At 49.8% G+C, this 25,038-nt stretch overlaps 1 protein-coding gene across 10 annotated transcripts in view; it reads right to left on the bottom strand.

Annotated features, from left to right (window-relative positions):
• Positions 1-6,809: 6,809 nt before the first annotated feature.
• BCL2L1 (BCL2 like 1) overlaps positions 6,810-25,038 on the bottom strand; it is a 60,861-nt gene continuing 42,632 nt past the window's right edge. For all 10 annotated transcript variants that reach the window (XM_009216382.3, XM_009216379.3, XM_009216381.3 and 7 more), the window contains exon 3: positions 6,810-8,425. In XM_009216382.3, the coding sequence (XP_009214646.2) occupies positions 8,288-8,425 (138 nt within the window). In that variant the 3' untranslated portion in view covers positions 6,810-8,287. The remainder of the gene's footprint in view (positions 8,426-25,038) is intronic.

Consider the following 25,038-nt stretch of genomic DNA (forward strand, 5'->3'; position numbering starts at 1 on the left):
TACAAAAATTAGCTGGATGTGGTGGCAAGCATCTGTAATCCCAGCTACTCAGGAGGCTGAGGCAGGAGAATTGCTTGAACCCGGGAGGCAGAGGCTGTGGCAAGCAATTCAGATGGCACCACTGCACTCCAGCCTGGGCAACAGAGTGAGCCTCCATCTCAAACAAAACAAAACAAAACCAAACCAAACCATGAACAGGTGTTGAATTTTAGAAAATACTATTTTGATATCTCCTGAAATAATCATAAGCATTTTCTTTGTTAATTTTTCAACACAATAAATTACATAGATAAATTTCTTGGCTGGGTGCGGTGGCTCATGTCTGTAATTCCAGCACTTTGGGAGGCCAAGGCAGACAGATCACTTGAGGTCAAGAGTCCAAGACCGGCCGGGCGCGGTGGCTCAAGCCTGTAATCCCAGCACTTTGGGAGGCCGAGACGGGCGGATCACGAGGTCAGGAGATCGAGACCATCCTGGCTAACACCGTGAAACCCCGTCTCTACTAAAAATACAAAAAACTAGCCGGGCGAGGTGGCGGGCGCCTGTAGTCCCAGCTACTCGGGAGGCTGAGGCAGGAGAATGGCGTGAACCCGGGAGGCGGAGCTTGCAGTGAGCTGAGATCCGGCCACTGCACTCCAGCCCGGGCTACCGAGCAAGACTCCGTCTCAAAAAAAAAAAAAAAAAAGAGTCCAAGACCAGCCTGGCCAACATGGTGAAACTCTGTCTCTATTAAAAATACAAAAATTAGCCTGGCATGGTGGTGCATGCTTGTAATTCCAGCTACTTGGGAGGGTGAGGCAGGAGAATCACTTGAACTTTGGAGGTGGAGGGTTGCAGTGAGCTAAGATGGCGCCACTGCACTCCGTCTCAAAAAAAAAAAAAAAAAGAAAAGAAAAAAGAAAAAATTCCTATATGTAGTCAATCTTGTTTACCTGGAATAAATCCTACTAGGTTGTGATATATTATTCTTTTAATATGTTGTTAGGTTTGATTTGTTAATATTATAACTTTGGCACACATGTTCATAAGTAATAGGGACCTATAATTCCCTTTCTTTTCCTTCCTTTCTTCCTTCTTTCCTTCTGTGTTTCCCTCCCTCCCTCTCTCCCTTCTTTTCTTCCTTCCTCTCTCTTTCTTGGTGTTGTACAGCCTTGCCCAGTTTTTTCTTTCTTTCTTTTTTTTTTTTGAGACGGAGTCTGGCTCTGTCACCCAGGCTGGAGTGCAGTGGCACGATCTCAGCTCACTGCAAGCTCCATCTCCTGGGTTCACGCCATTCTTCTGCCTCAGCCTCCTGAGTAGCTGGGACTACAGGCACCTGCCACCAGGCCCGGCTAATTTTTTTCGTATTTTTAGTAGAGATGGGGTTTCACCGTGTTAGCCAGGATGGTCTCGATCTCCTGAACTTGTGATCTGCCCATCTCAGCTTCCCAAAGTGCTGGGATTACAGGCGTGAGCCACCTCGCCTGGCAGCCTTGCCCAGTTTTAATAACAGTTATAATGGTAAAGAAAGAAAGAAGAGTTTGAAAGATTTGTATCTTTTCCTGTGTTCTGAAGTCATTATTTTAAAATATTCAAAACGAAAACGTACATTTGGATTGATTTCAAATCCAACTGAATACAAGAAATATTAACATTAATTTGTCAATTAAAGAAAGGAAGAGCTATTAGAATGTTTAAATATAATTTCAATAGTAAGCTTTGGAATGGTTTACATTTTTCTTTTATTTCCTACTTGAGATTACGAAGTCTCTTTTTTTTTTTTTTTGAGACAGAGTCTTGCTCTGTGACCTAGGCTGGAGTGCAGTGGTACAATCTCAGCTCACTGCAACCTCTGCTTCCCGGTTTCAAGCATTTCTCCTGCCTCAGCCTCTCGAGTAGCTGGGACTATAGATGTGGGCCACCACGCACAGCTAATTTTTGTATTTTAGACAGGTTTCAATCTGCTTCAAGTGATCTCACCATGTTGCCCAGGTTGGTCTCCAACTCCTGGGCCAAAGCGATCCTCCCACCTCGGCATCTCAAAGTGCTGGGATTACAGGCATGAGCCACCATGCTGAGCCCTGTGTGAGCCCTCCCTTCCTTCCTTATGAGCCACCATACTGAGCCCTGTGTGAGTTCCTCTTTCCTTTCCCTCCCTCCCTCCCTCCCTCCCTCTCCCTCCCTCTCCCTCCTTCCTCCTCCTCCCTCCTTTTGCCGCGTATTCACCGCAACCTCACCCTGTTTCTCCGTTCAGCTGGCATTTCGTTTTTATTTTTTGCAGACGTTTCACCATGTTATTGCTGGTTCAACTCCTGATCTCCGATCCGTTTCCACCTCAGCCTCCCAGTGTTGATTAGGCGTGAGTCATTGTTCGCTTATTTAATAATAAACTCATAAAGTTACTTTTTGGTTGGCGTGGTTTCACGCTTTAATCCCAGTGAGACTTTGAGGCCGAGGCGGATGCAATCACAAGGTCAGAGATCGAGACCACAGTGAAACCCCGCCTCACTAAAAATACAAAAATTAGCCGGCTGCTGTGGTGGGCCTGTAGTCCCAGCTACTCAGGAGGCTGAGGCAGGAGAATGGCGTGAACCCGGGAGGCGGAGCTTGCAGTGAGCCGAGATCGCGCCACTGCACTCCAGCCTGGGCGACAGCGCGAGACTCCGTCTCAAAAAAAAAAAAAAAGTTGCATTTACAGGACCAAAGTCAAGTTTTTAAAGAAAAAATTTTAAAATATCTCATGTATTTAGATGTTTTAATTAAAGTTAATACTTCATATTTTCTGTATGAAATATATTGTATTTCATTTCTTTCATCATAAATATGTAATATATGGAAATTGAATGAGTTTTTCCCCAGGAACCACATAGAGAGTCCCAAATCCCCTCCAGCTTTCCGTCTGTGCAATTCCAAGCATGTTCCATGGCAATATATAAAGTTGGGAATCACGGAGAGGTCTGGTTTAAAACTTGTGGAATACCACACAGCTAGAAAAAAAGAATAAAGGTGACATCAGTTGGTAATTGTTGAAACTACCTGGTGAGTACATGGGGATTCACGTCTGAATATGGAAACGTCTACAGGGCTGAGCTAGGTGGCTCAAGCCTGTAATCCCAGCACTTTGGGAGGCCGAGGTGGGCGGATCACCTGAGGTCAGGAGTTCAAGACTAGCCTGACCAATATGGTGAAACCCCGTCTCTACTACAATCACAAAAATTAGCTGGGCGTGGTGGTGTGCGCCTGTATTCCCAGTTACTTGGGAGGCTGAGACAGGAGAATTGCTTGTACCCGGATGGCAGAGATTGCAATTCTCGAACCTGGAAGGTGGAGGTTGTAGTGAGCCGAGATCATGCCACTGCACTTTCTGCTTGGGAGACAGAACGAGACTCCGTCTCAAAGGAAAAAAAAGAAAAAGAAAAAAAAAAAAAGAAACCTCTAGAAGATACAGTATGCAGATGGAAAAAGCAAGGGAAAGTGTGTTTAGTATGTTACCATTTGTGTAAAAAATTGGTGGAGGATCAAAATATATTTATATCTGTGCCAATATGTGAAAAGATGTTTCTGGGCTGGGCGCAGAGGCTCACGCCTGTAATGCCAACACTTTGGGAGGCTGGGGCCAAGTGATGGCTTGAGAACAGGAGTTCGAGACCAGCCTGGGCAACATGGCAAAACCCTGCCTCTACAGAAAATCCAAAAAAATTAGCCAGGTGTGGTGGCGTGCTCCTGTAGTCGTGGCTACCTGGGAGGCTGAGGTGGGAGGATCACCTGAGCCCAGGAAGTCGAGGCTGCAGTGAGCTATGATCACACTACTGCACTCCAGCCTGGGCAACAGAGTGGGGAGCCACTCTCAAAAAAAAAAAAAAAAAAAAAAAAAAGCAAGCTAGTGAAGACATTTCTGGAAGCACATGGAGAATCTGAAGAAGGGACTTCAAAGGCTATGGCTAGGGGCAGGAGCTGGGGACACATCGTGGGGGAGGGGCGAGTGGGAGCTGGAGGCTTTGGTCTTGAACCAAACAAGATGGCGATTCTGAGCCCCAGAGAGCCCATACAAGCTCTGAATCCAGTACCTAAGGGTTGGAAGTGTAGCTGTCTTTCTCGTGAGTAGGGTAGAGGGTGGAAGGCACTGGGGAAATGTGGCCCAGCCAGAGAGGTCGTGCACACTGAGCCGGAGCAGTTTGGGCTGGGGCTGGCTCTCAGGTTGCATCCTGTGGCCACCAGGGGGCAGTCAAGCCCATTCCGAAAAGCGGGCGGGGCGGGGCGGGGCGCGGTGGGGCGGGGCGCCCAGGGCAGGTCCCACCTCCAGGGCCGCCCTCCGACTGGAGCTCCTGACAGCTTTTCCCAGATCCCTCCTGGACCGCCGGCCGCGGTCACGCGGGACTCCGAGAGTGCGGCACCTCCTCTCTTCTCCTGGAGAGCCCGGGGGGATGCCGAGTCCATCCCTGCGGTCACCCTCAACATCTAGTCCTCCTCCACCGCTTCTGGGTTATTGCATTCAATTGCCCATCACACCCATTTTGTAGAGGGGAAAGCTGGGTCACAGAGAGAGTACGTAACTCGCTGGAAGCCACGGCTCAAGGAATGATGACCTGGGACACAAATCTGGCTGTCCATCCTCAAAACCGGAGCATTCATGAAACCATGGCTTCCTCCGTGTTTCCACTTTGCTCCTCGCTCCGGAACCTTCTCCATCCATCAGCCAGAGTTTTGGGGGCTCTCGGGCTGTATCACTCCCCAACTTACCACCTTTCTCTGGCTCTCACTGCCATTAGGATCAAGTTCAGTCCCCTCACTCCACCCTCTGTCATCATCTTAAACCCAGGAGCGCCCTCTCTCTTAGCTCTGGACACACCAACTTTTCTTCAGCCTGAAGACAATGCCTGCTCATCTGGTGCATTTACTGCTTCTTCCCTGGGCCCACTCTCCTGCCTCACCACTTAATTGTAAGTTAACCGTGATGCACTCTTCAGGCCCTGGCTCTTATGTTACTTCCTCCAGGGAGCCCTCCCTGACTCCTGACTCCCAGACAAGCTCAGATCAAACTTACTATGAGTCTGTAGGGTTGCACTGGCTTCAGACGTGCACTTCATTTTTGTATCTATAATGGCACCGCTATTCTAAAATACTGTCATCCTTGAGTCTCTCTGAAGCTCTCTCTACTCCACCTGAAATCCTGTGGGATCTACCTTAAAAATCTCAAGTCTGATCCATCTTACCTCCTTCCCTACTAAGTCCTTCATGTCTTAGTAGAAGACCAAACGGCTTCCTCATGGTTGTTGCTTTTCCTCCTTTGCCCTTATTGGGGCTTAGAAAACAATACCCCCAAGTATGGCACTTTGGCATGCTGAATACTTTGAACTAAAGGAGGCTGGAAGGCCTCAGAAACAAGATCTCTCTTCTGGTTTGCTGTCTCCCATTTCTCTTTCTCCCCTGAAGCAAGTAACAGAAACTAGCATTCATTCCTCTTCCCTAAGGTGGGTTATAGAAACTAGAACTCCTCTCCCCAAAGCAACTCACAAAACACAGAAATACTACTGTAACCTTCCTCTGCTCTACTATGTATAAGCTGGCCACAAATTATTGGCTGGGCGTGGGGATCACTGGAGGCCTGGTGTTTGAGACCAGCTTGGGCAACATAACAAGATCCCCATCTCAACAACAAAAAAATTTGAACATTAGCCAGGCTTGGTGGCGCCCACATGTAATTTCAGCTGCTCAGGAGACTGAGGCAGGAGGATCGCTTGAGCCCAGAATTTGAAGCTGCAGTGATCTATCACACCACTGCATTCCAGCCTGGGTGACAGGATGAAACCCTCTTAAAAAATAAATACTCTGACCTATGTCTTGTCTCCTGTACCGGGGAGGAAGGAATGCTACACAGAGGCCAAGAAGAATCTGGACTGGCCTTGCTGGGTTGGCTAATTAAAAATTTTTTTTGTAGAGACAGGGTCTCACTTTGTTGCCCAGGCTGATCTTGAACTCCTGACCTTAAGCAACCCATCCTCCACCTGCAAAGTATTGAGATTACAGGGTGTGAACTGCCACTTTGTTTTTCTTTTGTTATAGGAATGTCAGTCATAGAATCTTCTGCTGGGTGAGGAAAGGCATCACACCTTTCCCCGACACCCTACAGCAGCCAGAGCCGTGCTTGTGTCTGTCTCCTCCACTAGAATGAATGCTACGTAAAGGCAAAGATTTTTTTTTTTTTTTTGAGACGGAGTCTCGCTCTGTCGCCCAGGCTAGAGTGCAGTGGCCGGATCTCAGCTCACTGCAAGCTCCGCCTCCCGGGTTTACGCCATTCTCCTGCCTCAGCCTCCCAAGTAGCTGGGATTACAGGCGCCCACCACCTCGCCCGGCTAGTTTTTTGTATTTTTTAGTAGAGACGGGGTTTCACCGGGTTAGCCAGGATGGTCTCGATCTCCTGACCTTGTGATCCGCCCGTCTCGGCCTCCCAAAGTGCTGGGGTTACAGGCTTGAGCCACCGCGCCCGGCCTAAGGCAAAGATTTTGTTTGAAGAAGTCCCCAGTGCCCAGGACTATGTCTGTGTAGAGCAGAGCTCAGTAAACACTTGCCAAGTGGCTGTCTCTCCCACTAGAATGTCAGCTCCTGAGGGCAGAGACTCTCTGTCCCATTCACATGCAGCCCCAGTGCCCAGCACACAGCATGTGCTCAATAAAACCCTGTCCCGGTACAGGTGGATACATTCAGGCCCAGAAGGAAGGAAGGACTTGTCCAGGGCCCTCCCCTGCGGTGGCAGAGCCAGGACCAGTACCCAGCTCTCCAGTGGCCCCTCCTTTCCCCATCCCAGAGCACACAAGAGCCCAGGCTCTTTGTTCACTGAGTAAACACAGTTTATTACTGAACTGCACTTTCACCTTCACACAGACTATTTCAAAGAGCTGGAACAAGTGTGGGGTGGGGGTTGGGGGAGGGGCAGGTGCCCCTCAGGAGCCAGGACCCTCGGCCAGCTTCCCTGGACCAGGGCAGGGGAGGGAGCATCAGGCCGTCCAATCTCCGGGCACCAGCTCTCCACGTGCACGCGCACTGCAAGCCAGCAGCTCCTCACACATAAATACAGACACGCTTAACAAAAATAGTATATCATCTTCACAAGGAATAAAAACTAGTCTTGAATATGTACAGCAGAGCGCCCGGGGTGGCTGGGACCCCTGGGGATAAGACAGGCCAAGGGTGGAGAAGAGAGAGGGAGGCCTGAAGAGCTCCTGGCCAGGCCACTCTGACCTTGGTAGCCTGGCTCCCCAGGCTGGACAGGCGTGGGGCACAGATGTGCCTGGCCAGGCAGGACTGGCCCTTCTAGTCAGTCCTACCCCACCCCATGCAGCAGGCTCTCCTTCCTGCCCTTCCTGCCTGAGGTAGGGAAGAGCCTGGGGCTCATAGCTGTTCCTGATAGCTTCCTTTCACCTCAGGACTGAGTCCCCTGAACCCGCCATGAGGAGAAGCCCAAGCCTGTGGTGCCACAGGCTGCTCTTGCAGGAAGTGAGGCAGCTGAGGCCATAAACAGCTCTGGGGCACCTGTCTTGGGCCCAGTTGGTCCCTCAGTCATGGTCATGGGAGCCAGGGAAGGGAAGGGACTAGGGTGGTGCTGAACTGCAAGGGCCACCCTAGCATTGGCATGGGGTGCTTCCTGCAGCTATAGCCCCCTCCCTCCTGGGTGGGGCTGGCCTCTAGCCAGAGGCTTCTGGAGGACATGTGGACTGGGAGTGAGGACTCTAGCCAGTCCAGAGGTGAGGAGGGAGTCCTGGTCCTTGCATCTTTATCCCAAGCAGCCTGAATCCCTAGTCAAAAGTGGCCCCTAAATGGCTCTTAGGGGGTAGGGATGGAAGGAAAGGGAACCCAGGTTAGTGTGGGGGGGCGGGGGAATGATCAATTCTGAGGCCACAAACATCAAAACAAAGGCAATCTAGTCTCCTTTCTGGGGAAGAGGTTCTGAAAACTTTCAAGCTCCCTGGCAGAAAAACATTTTCAGGGAGGCTAAAGGGTAAGGGTTGCACCAATCAGGTAGGGCCCTCCTGCCCCCAGCCTCAAACCCTTCCATACCTGCCAGCCTCCTTGGGATAGATTTTGTGGAAATTTTATGAATTCTGAGGCCAAGGGAACTGAGGTGTGGGGGTCTCACAGAAGTGTGATAAATTCTAGAAAACTAACTGCAGGGGACCAGATCTGGGCCCAACCCTGTGGTGGGTAGGTGGGCATGGCCTGCATATAGTGGTTCTCCTGGTGGCAATGGCGGCTGGACGGAGGATGTGGTGGGGCAGAGGGTGGGAGGGTAGAGTGGATAGTCAGTGTCTGGTCATTTCCGACTGAAGAGTGAGCCTAGCAGAACCACGCCGGCCACAGTCATGCCCGTCAGGAACCAGCGGTTGAAGCGCTCCTGGCCCTTTCGGCTCTCGGCTGCTGCATTGTTCCCATAGAGTTCCACAAAAGTGTCCTGCGGGGAGAGAGAAGGAAGGCGCAGTTTGAATTCTCAGAGTAATGTAGGTGGGTGGGGAAAGGGGCCATGTGCATGCTATGGCCTTGGTGACATGAAAAACTGTAGCCATCCGTGCCCACTCTGGGCCAGGTAAAGGGCTAAGGGTGGTCCTCTTTCTTGACCCTCAGTTGGTGATAACCAAACCATGTTACTGCTCAGAAAACAGGTAGAGAGGAGGAAAGTGCCCTGAGGTCAGTAAGTAGCACTTTCTCCAGAATCCAAGGTGGGAACGAGATGGGCAGGGTCAGGGAACTGATGGAAGCCAGGTGACTGGAGCAGAGTGCAGGACAAGAGGGCACGGGGGAGATGATGGTGCAGGGGTGAGCAGAAGCCAGACCATGTGTGGCCTGGAAGCCGCGAGGAGCCTGGAGTTGAGTCTGAGGGTAGTGTGGAGTGTGAAGACACTAGGCCTCAGACTTTCTACTGCTGCACCAGAGGGAGGGACAAGGAAGCCCAGGGCTAAATCCCCAGGGTGATTTGGGGCCAATTCAGGGGTAGACTGGGTCCTGGGACTTCAGCCAGAGGCTCCTCCCTCTGGAGGGAGTCTCTGGTGGGCAGGTTGGTGATGAGAAGAGCACGGCAGAGAAGAGAGGGTAACAATGACGCAGGACTGAGAGGCCTCCATGATGGGGTCTGTGAGGCCTTGTCCCTGTCCTCCACTGCAGGGGGTGTGACTCTGCGCCCAGGAGGTTGTGATCAACAGCCCTCTGCCCCGAATCTAAGTCAGAAGGGAAGCACATGATAGGGGGAAGGAGGAGCTGTGGGCTAAACTACCCAGCCCAGGGTGCAGCAGCCTGTGGGGCAGGGAGAGGGACACTTAGAACATACTTTTTTATGAGTAAGCGCTGTACCCAATTTGTCCTTTAATCCTCCCAACAATTCTGCAATGCAGACTGTCTCTCCCCATTTACAGGTCAAGAAGCTGTGCCCAAGGGCCAAGGACCCAAGGACTAGATCAAGGTCACCCATCTGTGTCAGTGGTGGAGCCAGAATCCAAAACTGGTGTCTGGCACCTAGAAATACGTAAGAAAGAAGTTCCAGGCTGGGTGTGGTGGCTCATGCCTATAATCCCAGCACTTTGGGAGGCTGAGGCGGGTGGATCGCCTGAGGTCAGGAGTTAAGACCAGTCTGGCCAACATGGTGAAACCCCGTCTCTACTAAAAATACAAAAATTAGCCAGGTGTGGTGGCACGCACCTGTAATCCCAGCTACTCAGGAGGCTGAGGCAGGAGAATTGTTTGAACCTGGGAGGTGGAGGTTGCAGTGAGCAGAAATCATACCACTGCACTCCAGCCTGGGTGACAGAGACTCCGTCTCAACAATAACAACAACAACAACAAAAAAGTAAGTTCCGTGTGTGTGTGTGTGTGTGTGTGTGTGTGTGTGTAAAATGAATGAGTTACTGGCTGATTCTTGCCTCTCTACCAAGACCTCTGCCACACTGGGCCTACATTTCCAACCGGTCCCAAACGGGCGAGTGGCTGCTCCGTCAGGGCATGCCATCTCCAGTTGGCCTCAGGTCTCACCTACCAATTTGCTCACTTGTGACCCCTGCCTGGGCCCACTTCCAGTCTTGACAACCCCCTCAGTCTATGCTCCACACAGAGATTTCTAAAAACACAGGTCAGATCATAGCACACCTATGCTTGAAGCCCTCCAGCAGCTTTCTCCTGCACTTAGAAGGCCAGCATCATTATTTTTGTATACCTGGTACCTAGCAAAATGCCATGTGCACTGAGGTGCTAACTTGACTGAAGGAATCCTCAACATTAAGCCAGTAGAGAGCAGTGACCCATGAATCTCAGCCCTTGCACAAGCACATTCCATTCAGTCACTCCAAGTTCTCAACCTTCCCAGGGCTTCCATCACACCTGAAACAAAGTCCCCACTCCTTACCCTGGTCAGCAAGGTCTAGTGGGATCTGGCTCTAACACTTTCTGGCCTCCTCCCCACCCCTGTCCCCTGCACACTTCACTCCAGTCTCACTGGCCTCCTTGCTCCTCCAGTGTCTCCTGCCACAGGAGTCTGCTGTTCCCACTTGCCTGGAGCACCTGACCCCAGGTCAGCGCCTGCCTCACTCCCATCATTTCACAACCATGACTCCCCTCAAATGTCACCTCCTAGGTGAGGCCTTCCCTGACTGCCTTGTCTAAAACAGTATACCACCCCCATCTCTCTCTGCCTGTCCTCCCCTTACCTTCCTTGATTTTTCTTCTTAGTTGTTTCTTTTTTTTTTTTAGACACAGTTTTTCTCTGTCCCCTAGGCTGGAGTACAATGGCGCAGTCTCGGCTCACCACGACCTCCGCCTCCCATGTTCAAGCAATTCTCCTGCCTCAGCTTCCAGAGTAGCTGGGATTACAGGCGCGTGCCACCACGCCCGGCTGATTTTGTATTTTTAGTAGAGACGGGGTTTCTCCACATTGGTCAGGCTGGTTTCAAACTCCCAACCTCAGGTGATCCGCTTGCCTCAGCCTCCCAAAGTGCTGGGATTACAGGCATAAGCCACCACGCATGGCTACCATTTTTTTTTCTTGTTTTTAAAAGATGTATCCAGATTGACTTTGAACTCTTGGACTCAAGCAATCTTCCTGCCTCAGCCTCCTGATTACAGGAACTACACTACACAGAATGACCACTGTGCCAGCTTTTCTTCTCGGCGCTTCATTTTCTTATTTTTAAATTTTTGTGACACGGTCTCGCTCTGTTACCCAGACTACAGCGGCGCAATCATGGCTCACTGCAGTCTTGACCTCCTGGGCTCAAGCGATCCTCCTGCCTCAGCCTCCTGAATAGCTGCCACTATAGGCACACACCACCATGCCTGGCTAAATTTCTAAATTTTTTGTAGAGACAGGGTCTCACTTTGTTGCCTAGGCTGGTCTCAAACTCCTGGGCTCAAGGGATCCTTCTGCCTCAGCCTCCCAAGTGCTGGGATTACAGGTGTGAGCCACCATGCCTGGCCTCACCACCTCACCACTTTTTTACCCCCTTAAGCTGCACCCACTCCCGGCACTTTTCGTGACTAGATTCTGTACTTTGTTTTTGTTGTGATGTGTCTTCCATACTAGATGTGTCTTTTTTTTTTTTTAAGACAAAGGCTTGCTCTGTCGCCCAGGATGGAGTGCAGTGGTGCAATCTTGGCTCACTGCAACCTAGACCTCCAGGGTTTAAGCCATTCTCCTGCCTCAGCCTCCTGAGTAGCGCCCACCACCACGCCTAGCTAATTTTTGTATTTTTAGTAAAGACGGGGTTTTACCATGTTAACCAGGCTGGTCTCAAACTCCTGACCTCAAGTGATCTGCCCGCCTCAGCCCCAAACTGCTGGGATTATAGGCATGAGCCACTACCCTCAGCCTATACTAGATATATCTTGATAAGGGCAGAGGTCCTGTCTTGTTCCTATACACCCAGTGCTCAGAACAGTGTCTTGCACATAACTGGTGCTCAGTAAATACATGAGTTAACAAATGTATTGCACGTCTACTACATGTCAGGCATTGGTATCCCACTTCACCTTCATCAGAATCCTGAGATGTAGATTTGAGCCACATTTCACAAATAAGATGCCTGAGGTTTTTTTTTTTTTTTTTTTTTGAGACGGAGTCTTGCTCTGTCACCCAGGCTGGAGTGCTGTGGCCGGATCTCAGCTCACTGCAAGCTCCGCCTCCCGGGTTCCCGCCATTCTCCTGCCTCAGCCTCCGGAGTAGCTGGGACTACAGGCGCCCGCCACCTCGCCCGGCTAGTTTTTTTTTTTTTTGTATTTTTTAGTAGAGACGGGGTTTCACCATGTTCGCCAGGATGGTCTCGATCTCCTGACCTTGTGATCCGCCCGTCTCGGCCTCCCAAAGTGCTGGGATTACAGGCTTGAGCCACCGCGCCCGGCTGATGCCTGAGGTTTAAAGCAGGGAACACTCAGCAGACAGCAGAGTCAGGATCGAACTGCAAGACTAGCTTCAAAGGGAGTGCTGCTATGGCAGGACACTTCCCTAAGTCTGAGGCTGGAGGGATGTGTCCTGTCAGTAGTGCTGAAAGGACTTCCAGGAGAAGGAATGTGGGAGCAGGGTTGAGGTGGAGGATCTGGGGAGAGGAGGGCAGTAGGGCTGTGGCTATGCTTCCCTGTCTCCCACTCCATCCTAGCCAGTCTCTGTGGGTCTTGGCAAAGAAAAATATTCTTATAGGAGGTTTGATTTTGTTGCTCCCACGTATGCCCAGGTGGAGTCAAAACAGGATTATCTGTGATGAGGGAGAGTTCCAGACTATGAAGAGCATGGGAGAAGGCCCTGGTTATCCCAAAAGGCCAAATGTCTCTCAAGAAACCAGGGACACTGGCGTTGCAGCCAAAATGGGAGAGGCCTGGCTCCCTTGATGGGAACTTTCCTGAAGTAGAGGGCTGGCAGCCACAGGAAATTTTCAGCTCTGGGGCTGGGTTGGAGTAAACAGGCGCTGTCCCCACAAGCACACAAAGCATTCACTGTCCAGGAACAGTCATTCCTGGGTGGAGGGAACACTCTCATTTCAGTGCCACACAAACATTCTCATTTCACCTGCCCCAGCTTCCACTCATGTGTTCCTGGTCATGACAACCTTCATCTCCACTTCAGTTTCTTTTCCTGGGGAAAGGGAGTAGGATTTCCAAGGGGTGTGGATTCTAAGGATTGCTTTTGCAGAGAGAGCACGAGCAAAATGGGGCATGCTGTTCCAGGGCGGGTGCTGGAGAGGCGGTGGCGTGGGTATATTTAGCCCATGGTTCACACGACACACTTGGAAATAAACAGAGCCATTTTCTCAGCGGGCGGCTGCTCTGGATAAATAAACAGGATTGCAGAGCAGCCCTGGTCTGGAAAAGCAGAGATAAGCCCCAACTACTCCTTGGGTGGCTCCCACTGGTTTTAGCCAGGCTGGCATGGTAGGCAGGGGATGATGTTTAAGAGTGGGTTGCAGGGAGGTTTCTAATGTCACAAAGGTTTCTAGGAGACCCAGGCCCAAGGGCCTGTCTGCATCCTCTGCTTGAGTTAGAGGAAAGTGGGGAAAGTTTCTCTTTGTAGCTGACTTCCCTGTGGGGGTTTGTAGGGCCACTGGGGACAGACAATGGCAAATGACCTCCACAGGAGAGTCATGGATTCCTAGCCAGGTAGACCCACGAAGTTAGCAAGAGCAACCCACCTGCCCATTCTACGTTTCCACTGCTGGTTTGTAGTAGAGCATACACTAGAAAATTGGGTCTCCTGACTTGGCCCCTAGGAGATGCCCAGGCTAGTACCACTTTCAAGGTCCTTCTTCCAATACTTCAGAGGCTTCAACAGTCCTGGCCACCCACTTGGAGTGGCCCCACACTACATACTCCTAAGTGCTTCAGGCCCTGGTGCCTTTGCCAACACTGTCCTTTAACTGGTCATTCCATATCTTCCTCAGTTAACCAACTCCTACTAGGCCTATAGGACTCCATTTTGGAGTCCCCTCTTCCCTGCTCATCCCTCCCTAACCTCTGGGATGAATGTCTCCTTTCCGCTCCTAGGGTCCCTGGACTTCTGTTTATACCAGGGGTATGCATTGAGGCTGGCACTGGAGACTCAGCCGTGAGCAAGGCTTCCATGGAACTTATTTTCTAGTCCATTCTCAATGGTAGTAAGATCACCTCCAATGGCATGAAGTGAAGCATTCTTAGACATTACAGTGATTTGTGGCTCTCCACAGGGCCACAGCACATAAAGAGATATATAGTATATATAGTATAGTATTCAAATTTCATGGGAGAGCAATTAGGACAAAAAAGTCTGAAAAAGACTCCTTGCAGGGGTGGGTGATTAAAAAAAAAAAAGTTGAGAAACCTTGTCTTACTGGGAAGCAGAGAGGATAACAAGGAAAAAAAAGATAATTTTCGAGATGATAGGGTCTTAAGTCCTGGGGAGGTGATAGAGAATATCCGGGGGAGCTGGGCACAGTGGCTCACACCTGTAATCCCAGCACTTTGGGAGGCCAAGGCGGGCATTATCACCTGAGGTCAGGAGTTCAAGACCAGCCTGACCAACATGGCGAAACCCTGTCTCTACTAAAAATACAAAATTAGCTGGGTATGGTGGTGGGTACCTGTAATCCCAGCTACTTGGGAGGCTGAGTCAGGAGGATTGCTTGAACCCAGGAGATGGAGGTTGCAGTGAGTCAAGATCATACTGTTGTACTCCAGCCTGGGCAACAAGAGCAAAACTCCGTCTCAAAAAAAAAAAAAAAAAAAAAAAAAAGCATGTTTTAGCAGAGGTAGTAAGTGCAAAGGCCCTGAGGTGGGAGGGAGGGGAGGGATGTTCCTGGGTTGATGGCCTCTGTGTGCCTGGTTTCCCCCAACAGCCTGGGGGCTCAGTGCAGATAGGGACCAAGTCTGGCCCAGGACCCACTCAGACAGGCACAGACTGACTTCAGCTAGATCTCTGCCCAGAGTCAGCCAACTGAATGATGCAGGTCACCTTGTAGGTGCCTGTGACCCTGCAGAAGTCAGGTGAAAAGGTTGGCATGATGCCCTGAGGAAAGGGGCCCAAGTGCCAGGGGACCAGCCAGAGGCTGAAGTATAGTCTCTACTTGAATCTGATCTTTCAGTTCCCATCCTGGTTTCACTGCCCACATTTCCTTCTTTTCTTTTTTCTCTTGTAAATTTTTGGAGAGATGGAGTCTCACTACATTGCCCAGGGTGGTTTCAAACTCCTGGCCTAATCCTCCTACCTTGGTCTTCCAAAGTACTGGGATTATAGGCATGAGCAACTGTGCCTGCCCTTCCCACTTCTTCCAAGTAGTGTAACTTTGAGCAGGTTACTTCACCTCTCTGGCCCATGGTGTCTGTTTTTTTTTTTTTTTTTTTAAGACAGTCTCTCGTTCTGTTGCCAAGGCTGGAGTGCAGTGGCATGATCTCGGCTTACTGCAACCTCTGCCTCCCAGGTTCAAGCAATTCTTCTGCCTTAGTCTCCCAAGTAACCTGGGATTACAGGTGCCCGCCACCACACCTAGCTAATTTTTTGTATTTTTAGTAGATGTGGGGTTCCACCATGTTGGCCAGGCTGGTCTGGAACTCCTGACCTCCGGTGATCCACCTGCCTTGGCCTCCCAAAGTGCTAGGATTAAAGGCATGAGCCACCGCACCCAGCCCTTACTTGTTAACAGTAATAAAATACTTTAGGAGCTGAGGCAGGAGGATTGCTTGAGTCCAGGAGTCTGAGACCAGCCTGGGCAACATAGGAGAACCCTGTCTCTACAAAAAAATTTAAAAAAAGAAAAAAAATTTAGCTGGGTGTGGTGGTATGCATCTATGGTCCCAGCTACTGGGGAGGCTGAGGAGGATCTCTTGAGCCTGGGAGGTCAGGGCTGCAGAGAATCGTGTTTGGGCCACTGCACTCCAGCCTGGGCAACAGAGTGAGACTCTGTTTCAAAAAAACAAAAGATAAACAAACAAAAAACTATTATTATGACAGCTGACCATTACCAAACATTTCAGTGTTCTACCTGTGCTGGGCACTGAGCTGAAGCACTCTATGCACACTAGGCCATATTTCCCAATTACATGTATAATCATCATATTCACTTGAGAGATTATTTTTTGTTCTGTCTCCCCCACTTCACTGTGTGTGGCTTTGTCACCTGTATCTCTACAACCTGGTGCTATACTTGGAACACAGCAGATGCCATTTTAAGTGAAACTATTTTAGAAGAACAAATGAATGCTTTCATTTGATCCTCATAACACTTATCAATAGCCCCATTTTACAGATGTGAAAATGGAGGCTCCAGAGTTTACCCAAGATCCCTATCTAGGAAGTGGCAAGAGTGGGATCTGTCTGAGTTCTGGCCTCACACCATCCTTTTTTTTTTCTTTTAATCTACCCAAGATAGTACTTCATTCACACTCATTCCGACGTCCAATCTTGCCATCTTAGACCCTGCTATCTCTACCCACAGAAAACCTGACTTCCTTAGTGACTGCAGCAGCAGCGCACACTTCCTGGCACATACCCTGTAAGGTACTCTTCTTGGTTTTTTTGTAGACTAGTTCATTAGTTGTCTCTACACTCTGTCAGTGGGTACTACCATTAACCCATATAGCTGATGGACATGCGGCCCAGATGATTTGTGAATTGCTCAAGGCCATGTAGTGAGCTGATGACCTAACTGGGATATCTACACCAGCGATCTGGTTCCAGTGCCTTTACTCCTAACATTGATGCAGCACTCTGCTCAGTTTCTAAAGGACGATCATGGGCCAGGTCCATGTACTTCTGTGGCTGAATAAGGCCTTCATTCTAAGTCCAGGTAACCCGAGGCTCAGAGATACTGAGACCTAGCTAAAGTAGGTAAGTGGCAGCCAGGTGTGGTGGCTCACACCTATAATCCCAGCATCTTTGAGAGGTCAAGGTGGGCAGACTGCTTGAGCTCAGGAGTTCGAGACCAGCCTGGGCAACATGGTGAGACTCCATCTCTATAAGAAAAATCTTAGAAATTTAGCTGAGTGTGTTGGCATGCACCTATAGCCCCAGCTACTCAGGGGACTGAAGTGGGAGAATTGAGGCTGGGAGGTTGAAACTGCAGTAAGCTGTGATCGCACCACTGCACTCCAGCCAGGGTGACAGAATGAGACCCCGTCTCAAAAAAAAAAAAAAAAAAAAAAACGGGGGAAGCCATTTTTAAGCCCCAGTAGGTTTGGCAGCAAACCCCATATTCTGGGCCAGCGCCATGGCCCTGGGTCTGTCAAGGAGGGTAAAGTAGCCCAAGGCCATCAGCTGAATGAATAAGCACTGGCTCCCGCCAGCTGAGGGGAACTGGTGCCACAGGAAAAGGATGTGACGAAGACCAGGAGGGAAAGTGAAACCCTTCCGTCCTGGCTTCAGTGAGGAACAAGCATGCCTGTGCCAGACGAACCCTTCCTTCCTCTTGGGTGACTCTGGAGGGCCCAGGCCCACTGCTTCCTTCCTGCTTGGTTATTTCAGGAAAGAGGTAGGTGGAGAAGAGGAAGGGGCTACTCTACTAGCAGCCAGGGAAAGTGCCAGAGACACCAGGACTGTACCTTGTCCTGTCCTCCTCACATCCTTGCATTGGCAGGCTGTGGGTCACCTGCAGAGTCACCTTCTGCACCTGGCCTCAGTTTCCCTGAGGGAGAGGCTGATAAATGCATACTGAATAGACAAACATGGCCTTGCTAGATCGCTGGGAGATGGTAGGAAGGGGGTAGGGCAAACGGAGAGGCCTTATCACTCTCGTGGCAGGGAGTTGCAGGCGGAGACTCGAAAGAAGTGAGGTTTGTGGTTGGAATCCACTTCCTCTGGTTTTCCTAGGGGAGCTGTTGGCTCCCGAGATGTGAGAAGAACATGGCCTTTCTCCTCTCCCCCACGGAAACATAGGTCTGGAGGTAGGCAACTTGGAGAAGCAGCTCAGTGGAGGCAGTGGCAAAGAGAGGGGTGGCGAGACTGTGTTGGGGTCAACACCTCAGTCCAGCCGGCCCAGCTATGGGTGTCACAGCAAGCCTTTGGCATCTGAGCCTCAGTTTCTCCTGCCTTGACCTCCCTAGCAGTAGTGGTGAGATCAGGGGGTGTCATAGAGGGCTCAAGCCATCTGGGCTATAGGGAATATTTGGTGCTTTCCTCACAACAAACTTCATGTTTCTCTTCCTCCAACTCTGACCCGTTCAGTTCAGCTGCCAGCCTCTCCTCCTCCACCTCCTCCCCCACCATTAGTTCTAAGAAGCTGTGCCTGACTGATGCACTTGCATTTCTCAGAAAAGGAAGCGGCTGTGCCGGGAGGAGATAACACCTCTGCTGGGGAATCGAGAAAGCTATCAGGCCCAGCAGTGCGAGTGTGGGCTCTCCATCTCTCTAGCTTAGAATCAGGGTGATGGGCCTGGAGGCAAAGAGAGAGAATTCAGAAAAGCATTTACTGGGGGCAGAGATGCTCTTTGGGGGCTCACAACCTCCTTCCCTTGAAGTGACGGTGATAAAACAGCTGATGTTTACTAAGTACCAGGCATGGTGCTAAGTGCTTCGTCTGTAAGAATTTGCTTAATCCTCACAATAATCCCAGTGAGTACATGCTGTTATTACTCTCCAGCTTACAGATGAGGAAACAGAGGCAGAGAGGACAAGTCACCCTCCCAAGGTCATAGAGGCCACAAGTGGTAGAGTTGGGATTTGAATACAGGTAGTCTGTCTCCAGAGTCCAAACATTTAACCGTTCCTGGGTGGCTGCTATGTGCTCATATGGGTTCATCCCCTGGGATTCTGATGCCTCCCCTCATCTCAACCCTTTCATTTCAACCCTGGTGACTCCCTGTTCTTTTGTAAGTAGATGGCCACAGCCCTCCATTCTTCTCCCAATGTCCAGGGTGAGAAAGACCAATACTCATCCTTGGAACAGAGTCGGAGACTCCAGTGACCTTACAGCATGCCCATCCAACATTCCATGTAATACTCAAGCTCACCATGAACACCCCCATTTCAAAGACGGGGTTCAGAAGGGTGGAGTGCTGAAGTCCCACAGTGGGTCTGTTTCATCCTGATGGTCCACACGCATGGGATTTGGTAGTCATCTCTAGGGCATTCTCTCCTTACGCACTTATGGAGAGCTCCCTCCTTCCTGGGTGGGGCATTTCATCTTCGGACAGCCCCATTGGAAAACTCCTCCCTGTTAGGGAGCTGATGCTCATCTCCCTCTATCTCCCTTGACTGGCTGGTCTTAATTCTGCTCTCTCTCCTCTGCTGCTCTCCTCCAAGTATCAGTTTCCTCATTTGTGAAACGGAGGTGCTATCTGGATGAAGGCAATTAATTTCGACTTCTCTATCAAGTTGGGCTGCCGGAGCACAGAGCAGCCAGAGAACCAATAAAATTTGCAAACTAGATTAAGATATTTTGCTTTTGACCTCATCTGTAAAATGGGGATTAAAAATGTCCTTATTTCTTCCTTTTTTTTTTTTTTTTGAGACAGAGTCTTACTCTGTCGACCAGGCTGGAGTACAGTGGCACAATCTTGGCTCACTGCAACTTCTGCCTCCCATGTTCAAGTGATTCTCCCACCTCAGCCTCCCAAGTAGTTGGGACTACAGGCATGCGCCACCACGCCTGGCTAATTTTTTTGTATTTTTAGTAGAGACTGGGTTTCACCATGTTGGTCAGGCTGGTCTCGAACTCCTGACCTCAAATGATCCACCCACCTCGGCCCCCCAAAGCGCTGAGATTACAGGCATGAGCCACTGCGCCTTGCCCAAAATGACCTTATTTCAAAAGAATACCACGAGGATTCAAATAAATACATGTAAAGGTCTTAGACCTGTGTGTGGCACATAGTTAACTTTGAGTAAATGTCTGATTTATTGTTCTTACTAGTAGACCATGGCTCAGCTTGTGTCTCAGAGCCTTCTCTATGGCCTACAAGGGCCTGCAGGGTTTTCTCAGCTTCACCTAGGGCCAGGCTGCTTCATTCCTCACATGCCATGTTCTGTTCAGACTCAGGACCTTTGCCCACACTAGTGCTTCTGCCAAGCTCTGTCCCACTTATCTCTGAGGTCTTAATCCACAGGTTACTTTCTCAAGGAGCCTAGCTGCTCACTTCCTCCCCCATCTCACCATGGGCTCTGTCCCCTAGGCCTTGCCCAGTGCTGGGTCCAGAGAAGGTGCTGAAGAGTATGGCTGAGTGGTGGACAGAGAGGAGGGAAGAGAAGAAAGGCCAGTTCCCACTTTCTTCATTCCTTTCCTCACTGCCTGGTAAAACTAGAAAGAGGCCCCAATATAGCAGGTGATTAGGCAGGGTGTCCAGTATTCTCCAGACATTTTCTCTCAGGATAAGAAAGGGGGACAGGAAGCTTATGGGAAAGTTCTAGAAAAGGCATCTTCTGCACTGTGCTGAGGCAATGGGCAGGAATGGGGTAGCAATCTCCAAAGACTAGGACTTCTTTCTGAGGTCTTCGACCCCAAGTGCTCCATGGTCCAAAGCAGCTTCTCCTTCCTCCTCTCCGTCCAAAGCTATGGCGACTACCTCGTCTGGTGCAGATCAGTGCTGGATGCTGCAGGGAAGAGAGTACTGGGCTGACAGTCAGTGGATGTGGGTTTTGTTTCCCAAGTCCATCGCTGATTTGCAGGTGAGTCCTTTCCCCTGTCTGAGACTCTGGGAAAGTCTGGGACTTTCCCCAACTGTCAAATGAAGTAGGAATCATCTCAAAGGGCTCCGTCTAGGGCTGCAGCATAAGGAGAATGAAAGCAACTCATGCAGACAAATGAGTGACTACCGGGGTTCTCTCTCTCAGGGGTATCCAAAAGATCCAGTAATTAGTGTGTAAATTGAGAAGCAACATTCTGAAGTAGGAAGACTTGTTGCCACAAAGGAGTCTGATTCTTCTCCACCTCAAAGCCTGCTGGGCATTGCTCTGAAACCTGCAGGATTCCAGGGGAAGAGAGCAATAGGCACATCTATGACCCAGGGCAGACTCCTGGGCAAGGCTAGATCTTTCCACGCTCTAGCTCCTGTGGCCTCGACCTCTTCACCCCAGCACCGCCTCCAACTAGTCCAGACAAGTCCCGAGTATTTTCAGCCACCTTTATCTGATCGGAAATGTTTGGAATTCCACAGCAGAAGGCAACAGCTCTGGAGGATTTGGGGAAGGGAGCAAATCCCTGCAACACGCTTCCCTTCCGCCTCAGCCTCCCAAGTAGTTGGGACTACTTGTACATTCCCACTGTACAGATGAATGTTCACACCCCACGTAACCAAACACTCAGGGCTGAAGGCACCCACGGGGTTACATTTCCTTCTGTTCTGTGATGTGATGGAACTGGGAAACAAAACCCACATCCACTGACTGTCAGCCTCGTACTCTTCTCCACAGCATCCAGCATTGATCTGCACCAGACAAGGGAGTGGGTTCCTTCTAGTTTTCTGCCCTATTCATTTCTGCCCCAGTTCATTACCCCTTTAAGGTGCAGAACAGTAAGATGCCTGAGATGGTGAGAAGAGGGCTAAGGTACTTTGCCTGATGTCGAGGGAGGGGGCACCCAGAGGTGTGCTAGTCACAGTCAATACCCAGAGCACCACCACCAGGAGGCCCGGAAGCAACCCACTGTCCCACCTGATGTGGCCTGTGGACCACCCAGAAATTTCAGAGCGTCACAGAGCTGTGTGGTTCAACCCTCAGCAGGTAAGAAACTGAGGCCCAGAGGAACTGAAGGGATGCCTCTAAGTCTTCATACAGGGGCAGAGCAGAGCCTGGCCTCAGGCCTCCTTACCCTGGAGTGAGACAGTGTGGCTTCCAACCCTAGTTCTATGACTACCTGGCTGCAGGACCTGCAGCAAGACACTTTACCCCTCCAAGCCTGGTGTTCCAGCTGCAAAATGAAAACAGCTGTACCTACTTCACAGGCCTAGCAGCAGAGTTAAATGGTCCATGGTAAGCGTTCTGTAAATGTTAGTTGCTGCTGCTGTTGTTATTATCGTTATTATTTGAGACGAAGTCTCACTCTGTCTCTGTCGCCCAGGTTGGAGTGCAGTGGTGTGATCTCTGCTCACTGCAACCTCTGCCTCCTGGGTTCAGGTGATTCTCATGTCTCAGCCTCCCGAGTAGCTGGGATTATAGGCGTGTGCCACCACACAAATTTTTGTACTTTTGTAGGCTAATTTTTGTATTTTCAGTGGAGACGGGGTTTTGCTATGTTGGCCAGGCTGGTCTTGTACTCCTGGCCTCAAGTGATCCACCTGCCTCAGCCTCCCAAAGTGCTGGGACCATAGGCATGAGCCACTGCACCAGCCCTTTTTTTTTATTGCTGAAAAATGAGTGGCTCCATTTATGCTTCTCATAGTGTCTCTCTTATTTGTAGCTATAAACAAACAAAAAGTAACAGCTAATATTTGCTGAACTAATATTTACTGTTTGAATTCTTAAAATCTTGCAAGTAGGTGCTGTTCCCATTTTACCAATGAGGAAACTAAAATTCAGAGAGGTGATGAGACTTTGCCTGAGGTCCCTGGTTACTAGTGAGGGCATTCAACTTCACGGCATGCTAAATTTACCAGCGCAACATGATACATGAAAAGATTTTACTAAGACCTTCTTTCCTTCACCCTTTCACCTACTCAATATTTACTGAGAATCTGCTATTCCTAGGCTTTGGGAGTCAGAGATGACTTTAAGTACATGGAAGTAGCATTCCCCCAGGTTCCCTGGGTGCCTCGAGGGGTGAGACAGGGAAGAGTGTGCTGAGGCTACTCAGTGACGAAATCAATTTCCCCCAAGCCAGCTCTGCAAGGACAGTATTTGCAGAGAGAGTTCCTCCCTCTGTCTGATCTTTATCTTGGAAACAAAAGTGATGCCATGTAGCTTTGGTGAAGCTATTAGATGAGTTTTCTAAGATGGGACATGGCCTATTTGTAAGCCAGGCTGACCTATGGAGTTGTAGGAAGGCTGCCTAGCTCTGGACACTCATTCATTCACCAAATCTTCATTAAGTGCCCACTAAGATTCAGGCACTGTGCTAAGCGTTGGGGATAAAGCAGTGACTAAATAGAATGAAAATTCGTACCTGTATGAGTTTACAATCAAATGGGAAGAGACAGGCAATAAACATGTCAGATGGTGATGCGTTAAGAAAGAATAAATGTGAGAAAGGGGGTACAGAGAAACATGGAAGAAAGTAAGATTAGAATCCATGGTCAGGGAAAACTTCTTGAGGAAGTGAATTTGATCAGAGACCTGAGTGAAGTGAGGGAACAGGCATTGCAAAGATCTGAGAAAAGGCCATGGGAATAAGTGCAAAGGCCCAGAGGCAGGAACAAGTGCAAAAAAAAAAAAAAAAAAAAAAAAAAAAAGGCCCAGAGGCAGGAACATGCTTGAGGTGTTCCAGGAACAGGAAAAATGCCAGTGTGGCTGAAGTCCAGTGAATGTGAGGAGACCGGTAATGATGAGATCTGGAAGTAGCCAAGGGCCCAATTGTGCAGGGCCTGGTAGGCCATTTGAAGACTTGGGCTTGTCCTGGGAAAGCACTGCAGGGTTTTGAGCAGGGGAAGGACATGACCTGACCTTGGTGTTCAATAGTGTCCCTCTGGCTGCTTGGTGGAGATCTCCAGGAGTCTGGTGAGATAATCAGGAAAATATGACGGTGGCTTAGCCACAATGGTGCCAGAGAAGTTGGTGAGAAGCAGTCAGTTTCAGAATTTATTTTATTTTATTTTTTTTTTTGAGACTGAGTCTCGCTCTGTCGCCCAGGCTGGAGTGCAGTGGCCGGATCTCAGCTCACTGCAAGCTCCGCCTCCCGGGTTCACGCCATTCTCCTGCCTCAGCCTCCCGAGTAGCTGGGACTACAGGCGCCCGCCACCTCGCCCGGCTAGTTTTTTGTATTTTTTTTAGTAGAGACGGGGTTTCACCGTGTTCGCCAGGATGGTCTCGATCTCCTGACCTCGTGATCCGCCCGTCTCGGCCTCCCAAAGTGCTGGGATTACAGGCTTGAGCCACCGCGCCCAGCCCAGAATTTATTTTTTAAAGTAAAGCTGGGCCAGGTGCAGTGGTTCATGTCTACAATCGCAGCACTTTGGGAGGCCGAGGTGAGAGAACTGCTTGAGTCCAAATGTTTCAGACGAGTCTGGGCAACATGGGAAAATCCTATTTTTACAAAAAAATAACACAGAGTAGCTGGGCGTGATGGCATGTTCCAGCTATTCTGGAGGCTGAGATGGGAGGATTGCTGGAGCCCCAGAGGCTGAGGCTGCGCCACTGAACTTCAGCCTGGGTGACACAGCAAGACCCTGTTCTCAATCAATCAATCAATCAATAAAAGTAGAACTGAAAGGATTTGCTGATGAATTAGATGTGGACTGTGGGAGTTGCCTGCCCCTTTGGCCCTCTGTTTCCCATCTATAAAAGACAGGAGAAGAGGTCCTTGGCGATTTCTTTCCAGCTTGATAACTATGAGGACCTATATGAAGAAAGAGATAAAGCAACTATTTCTGTGCTCTCATGGAAGCAAAATCACTTGCTCACCAGGCCTCAAAGTGTGGATGGCAATAAGATGAGAAAGGCAGAGGATGGACAGAGACAGTGCAGCGAAGGGAGGGCAGGGCTCTGCCTAGGCTGTGGCTATCCTACTTTCAGCACACACATCACTGCTAGGCATATGTCAGGCCACAGAGTAGACAGGCTCCAGTGGGAGTGGGGGTCGGGGTAGCTTGCTTTATATTAGGAGGGAAGAGGCATCAGAGCTGTCGTTGTCCAGGGCCTACTAGGCAGAAGGTGCTCAGTGACTGACTGACTGACTGAATGAATGAATGAATAAATAAATAAGGTAATGCCAGAAGGCCAGTATATGTGCAAGAACTTCCCAAGTCCTTCCAAATTAACAAGAGGTAGGCCTGGCCCAAAGGATTGCTCTCCTGTCACTTTATCTGCTTATTCTAGGCTGAGCTTCAAGTTCTTGTTCTCTGTGAATTGGAGACTATGTGGTCTGAATCACTGAAGCAGGATTTTACAGCTGGAAGGAAGCACAGACACATTTGGTCCACTCTATCCACAATTTCAGCCATCACTGTTTTGACCTTATCTGTGATTCTGTTATTATTTACTTAACA

The sequence above is a fragment of the Papio anubis genome, chromosome 16 (genome assembly GCF_008728515.1).
Source record: "Papio anubis isolate 15944 chromosome 16, Panubis1.0, whole genome shotgun sequence".
In the NCBI taxonomy this organism is placed as follows: domain Eukaryota; kingdom Metazoa; phylum Chordata; class Mammalia; order Primates; family Cercopithecidae; genus Papio; species Papio anubis.